Source organism: Poromitra crassiceps (assembly GCF_964638095.1).
Source record: "Poromitra crassiceps genome assembly, chromosome: 14".
In the NCBI taxonomy this organism is placed as follows: domain Eukaryota; kingdom Metazoa; phylum Chordata; class Actinopteri; order Beryciformes; family Melamphaidae; genus Poromitra; species Poromitra crassiceps.
Window position 1 is genome coordinate 20764245 of NC_139633.1, and position 4721 is coordinate 20768965.

At 46.0% G+C, this 4721-nt stretch overlaps 1 protein-coding gene across 1 annotated transcript in view; it reads right to left on the bottom strand.

Moving 5' to 3' along the window:
* Positions 1-3073, bottom strand: part of mindy2 (MINDY lysine 48 deubiquitinase 2) — a gene marked incomplete at both ends in the record, with an annotated part of 38799 nt that extends 35726 nt beyond the window's left edge. The window contains 2 exons of the mRNA XM_083650592.1: positions 1482-1539; positions 2141-3073. Of these exons, the coding sequence (XP_083506718.1) occupies positions 1482-1539; positions 2141-3073 (991 nt within the window). The remainder of the gene's footprint in view (positions 1-1481; positions 1540-2140) is intronic.
* Positions 3074-4721: the final 1648 nt, after the last annotated feature.

The following is a 4721-nucleotide window of genomic DNA, read 5'->3' on the forward strand; positions in this document are numbered from 1 at the left end:
AAAACACATGTTAACACTGAATTTGAAAAAGTTATGCATTTCTTTATTTGCAAAGCCTTTGGAAAAGCCCATAAATCATAGATTTACTGCATTATTTCATATCAATGTGAAGAATTTGGCTGATAATGATAACCGATATTAACATTGCAACATCTGACCGATACCGATATGACCGATATGTTAAAAAATGACTAACATCGGCCGATACCGATATGATTGCCGATATATCGTGCATCCCTAGTCCTTGGGCAAGATACTGCACACCAAATTGCTCCTCCTGATGGTTGCATGGTAGCTTGCCCCTAGTCTCTCCCCAGGCTCAAATATTAGGTTGAATCGCTGCGCTCCGCATACTACATAAGTGAATCTGTGCCACTTCACAGCCACTGCTGGTTTTTTAAGGCGGGTTGAAATTTAATGAGCGACAGGTCGTAGCACCGATGAGAGAGTGGTTCGAAAAATGGGCTGCGCCTCCCGTGTTGTTACTGATTGGGGAGGACTGAATCCATCACTGGCATATGACTGGCCAAGTGAACGGTTCCCTCCCATAACCAGCCAGCCAAGGGAAAGTGCTCCAGACCCAGAGAGAGCTCTGCAGCATGCAGTAACGTAGTGCATCAGCGTAAGAACTCTCATGGGTCTGGCGTTGAGACTAGCTTGCCCCCAATGGTGTGTGAATGTAGTAGCAGGCATGTGTTGTAAAGTGCTTTGAGTGGTCGCGTTACACTAGCAAAGCGCTATATAAATGTGTGTTGACCACACACACATACAAGAAAATGGTAAATGGACTCATTTACCATTTTCTTGTCTGTGTGTGGTCAACACACACACAGACGAGCTCAACATTCACATTAAAATGGAGGGGGGGGGGGGGGGGGGGGATACCCTGAAAAACAGAGTTCACATGTTATCTTGTGATCTGGAAGAGTTGAGTCTCCCCATGCAGCCAAAGGGCACTGACAGCTGAGACACTGCAGCCAAACAGAGAGCTGCTGAGAGGAGACAGTAGTAGGGTCTGAGAGAGAGTGCCTGCTGTCATCAGACACTCCACTGAGATATGGGAGAGACACTGGAGTTATGAGGAGGAGCAGCAGGAGGAGCAGCATGCCGCGCACGCAGAGGAGCTGGCTCCTCTTTCATTGACAAAAGCAGAGGCCCGGCGCACCGGGGATTCCCCTTCCTCTGTTGACTCTGGAATACATATCTGACCTTAAGTCAGTTAGAGGGGACATGAAACACAAGTGGTGTTTACAAGTGGGGACACGGGGGGCAGCGCTCGCTCTGCTAAGATGCTGTTCTTTTCTGCAAGGTGGAGAACAGATCAGAAGGAGAGGTGTGACACGAGGAGGAGGAGGGGGGGGGCGCATCCAGTGAGGCAACACCGTTTGTTATTGCTATTATAATGATTTGTTTCCCCCTTCATCAATGATGGCTGTTGGAGACATGCTCTCCTAATAGCTTTCAGAGCTACAAACACTCACCGAGATATTCCATTAGTTGCTCAGCAGTTATAATTTCCATCATAGGTGGCATCTTAACCTGCAACAGAAACACATGAGGAGCACCCATTCATCAAAGTGCCACGATAAATGTTGACCAAAAATAGGCACAAACAGACGTCTCTTATTACCCAATGTCCTGCGGTATACGGGAAGGAGCATTTTAAAAAACAGATTCCCTTTCACAGAAGGTACTTGGGAGGATTGCAGGGGCACCGAGTTTTCGTTTCAGATGTGCATCCATGATACAGCCCATCTCTCATCTGCCATTAGTCATTCTAAATGTTTGATCAATGGTAAGTGATCCAGCAACAGGCTCACATCCAAGATTCAATTAGGGACATTGACATATGAGTGCAGACACTTACAAGAGAGGGCCTGGGCTATATCATAAGAGTTATTTCCTAATATTGCACTCATAATCTGACAGGTAACCTCTAACCTAACTGGAAAAAAGAGATGGGAGGAGATAGAGCACTTTGATTAAAAAAGAAATGCATTCTTATTTCATGATTTCACTGCTGCCCTGATAGTTCGGGGAGCACTCATCACTTAATAGCTAAAGATGCCTATTTGTGTGTTAAGTCAGTCCCTTCATCTGTCAGATTCCTATTGATTGACGCTGATCTCAGAGCCTTTACCTTCCATGCGAGCAGAAGGACATTCATAATTGCCAGTAATGGACACGGGCCGTTCTCGTTCTGGGTGATGATCGGCGTGTTCTCATCCTTCCACTTGATCCACTTGATGTGGTATATGGACTGTCCGGCGGCGGCCCGCTCCTTAGCGCACGAAACCTTACTACTCCCATCCAGCCCGTAGCACTCGCTCTGCAGGGCCAAGGCCAGCCCTCGGTCCTCCAGCCCCCCCTCGCTGTTCGGGTCCGAACTGGGGCACGAGTTGAGGTTTGAGAAGGACTCCAGTGAATCTATGCTTCGAGACTCCCCAGCCAGGCTCGGATCGGGGTCACTCCCACTTGGCAATCCCTCGGATATTGTGTGATCACCGGGTAGCCCCGATTTGACGTTTCCCGTTATTGTATTGTCCGTGCATAGACGTGTCGGTTTGGCAAGTTTCGTCGTCTGGTGCTCGATTTCGGCACATCCCGAACCCTCAGCATCCACCAATGTATCCCCGGCACCCGGTGCCCCAGTGGGAAGAGATAAGGGCAGGCCATCCTTTTTGTTGTTTACTAACTTTGAGGTACCACCCTCCCTATTTCCTGTGGCCAGTACCACCGAGTCATGTCCCATCCCGTTACTGATCTGACCCCCCGCCCCAATGTTCTTTCCCTGCACCGGGAGGACTTCGATCATCTCCGGCGGCATCATGTCCGATTTCTCGGCACTGGGAATGACAGTAACGTTAACGGTGCCGGGAGAAGCAGTACTAGCGGTGCTGTTATTACAACTAACGTTAACCAAAGTGCTGAGAGGAGCAGGCTCACTATTCTTGCATTTATCGGTTGCTCCTTTCATCCCGCCAACAGCCGTAACGTCGTCCATCTCTGCTGCAATGGTGGCACACAAAGAACTGCCCTCCGTATCTCGATGCAGGTTTGCATTTTTCTCCATTTCGATTCACAAACTGTGTCGACAGATTTTAGCTAAATTGCAGCTCTAGCTTCAGTCCCGAAGACGCCATGACAACTCCGCGAGTGACGTCATTAGAGTGAATTTGCTTTCAGACGGAGCAAGGGGGCGGTAGAAAACCAACGGTGTTACGCGCAAATCAACCCCCCTGTACATGCGTGCCCCCCCCTGTGTAAATGCATGCATCCACTAGGGGGCGCATGCACTCCACCATTGAATCTGCCTGTCTTGACTTACTTGAAGCAAACTCATTGGCAAAATCGAGTCTGCACATGTCTGCTGCGGGGGCGGGGCTTGGTGGGGAGGCAGTTTTGTCCGACCAGCAAACAAGCTTTGTTAGAATGAATACACCCAGGTGTATCTTGCTAATACGTTGAATTACCAGGAGATTCATGTTGTATTCTTCAACTTGAAATAGATGAAAACATGCACATCCAAGGACCGAGACTTCGGGTAGGTGCTGAGACTAAAAAATATAACAGTGAAACAAATGAAAAAATCGCTCGCACACTAAAAGGACTCCTTTTTGATAGCTTTATTGCACCAAGTGCAGTGGTAACGTTTCGAGCCAAACAGCTCTTCGTCAGACAGTATTCTTCAACTTCAATTCTTTTTTATTGTCACTTTTTACTGTGATTGTAATTTTTTTCCTGATGTAATTTCATGTGTTCCATTGTTGTATTGTTTTATCTCTTCTATTTCTGTAAAGCACTTTGAATTGTTTTTGGCATTAAATAAAGTTGCCTTGCCTTGCCTTGCCTTGCCTTCAACATTAAGCTTCTACTAAGGCCTCAGAATCTTTCATAAGCATTCCTTACCCAGACTTGTGCTAGAGTCAAAATGGTTTTTCGTCAATATTCTGTTGTTTTCTATTTGGTCAAGTACTATTTTAAATAAACAAGTTAAATGCAATTATTAGCCTCATTTTGATATGCAGGCAGGCTCCTTCTTTCTTTCTGTGTTCAAAGCAAGTCACAAGGCTGTCTGAAACAAAACAGATAGCCTATAGGTTTTAATCTAGTTAGTGACAGATGCTGAAATGCTATTATTTTCAAGCAAAACACATGTAGGCCTATTTCTTGTTGATCAGTCTACCAACCATGAATACATGTTATTTCAAGAACCTTTGCTTGTTGCATTCTCTCACACATGCAATACATGAAAGAGACAGACATGGTTAGCATGATGATTGTGAGAAACAACCTGCAACAAGGTGTGGTCAATCTAATTGTGCCTGTACAGAATAGAAAAAATTGCCTCTTCACATTAAGTGTCTTTCTAAAGGATATTAACACAATAAATGCATGAATCTCCCAATTGAGGAATTTATCATCAGAGAGCTTGTAATCTTGACGTCAAAATTACCACTTACGGTCATATTGTGACCCCAATAAAGAGGAACTAGAAAGACTAGAGCAAGGTGTTTGGTTTTCCCAGTCACCTGGTGGCAGAAATGTGGTACAGCAGGGGACACTTCTGCATGAGGCGTACACATATGCATGAGGCGTACACATAGACAGTGGAAGAGATGTGAGGTCTTGGGGACAAGCATGTATGGGAGGGCAGAATTGCCCATAGAGAGGAATTAACTAATGCAAAAGACAGCAACAGTCATCAAAGCTCTCTGTGG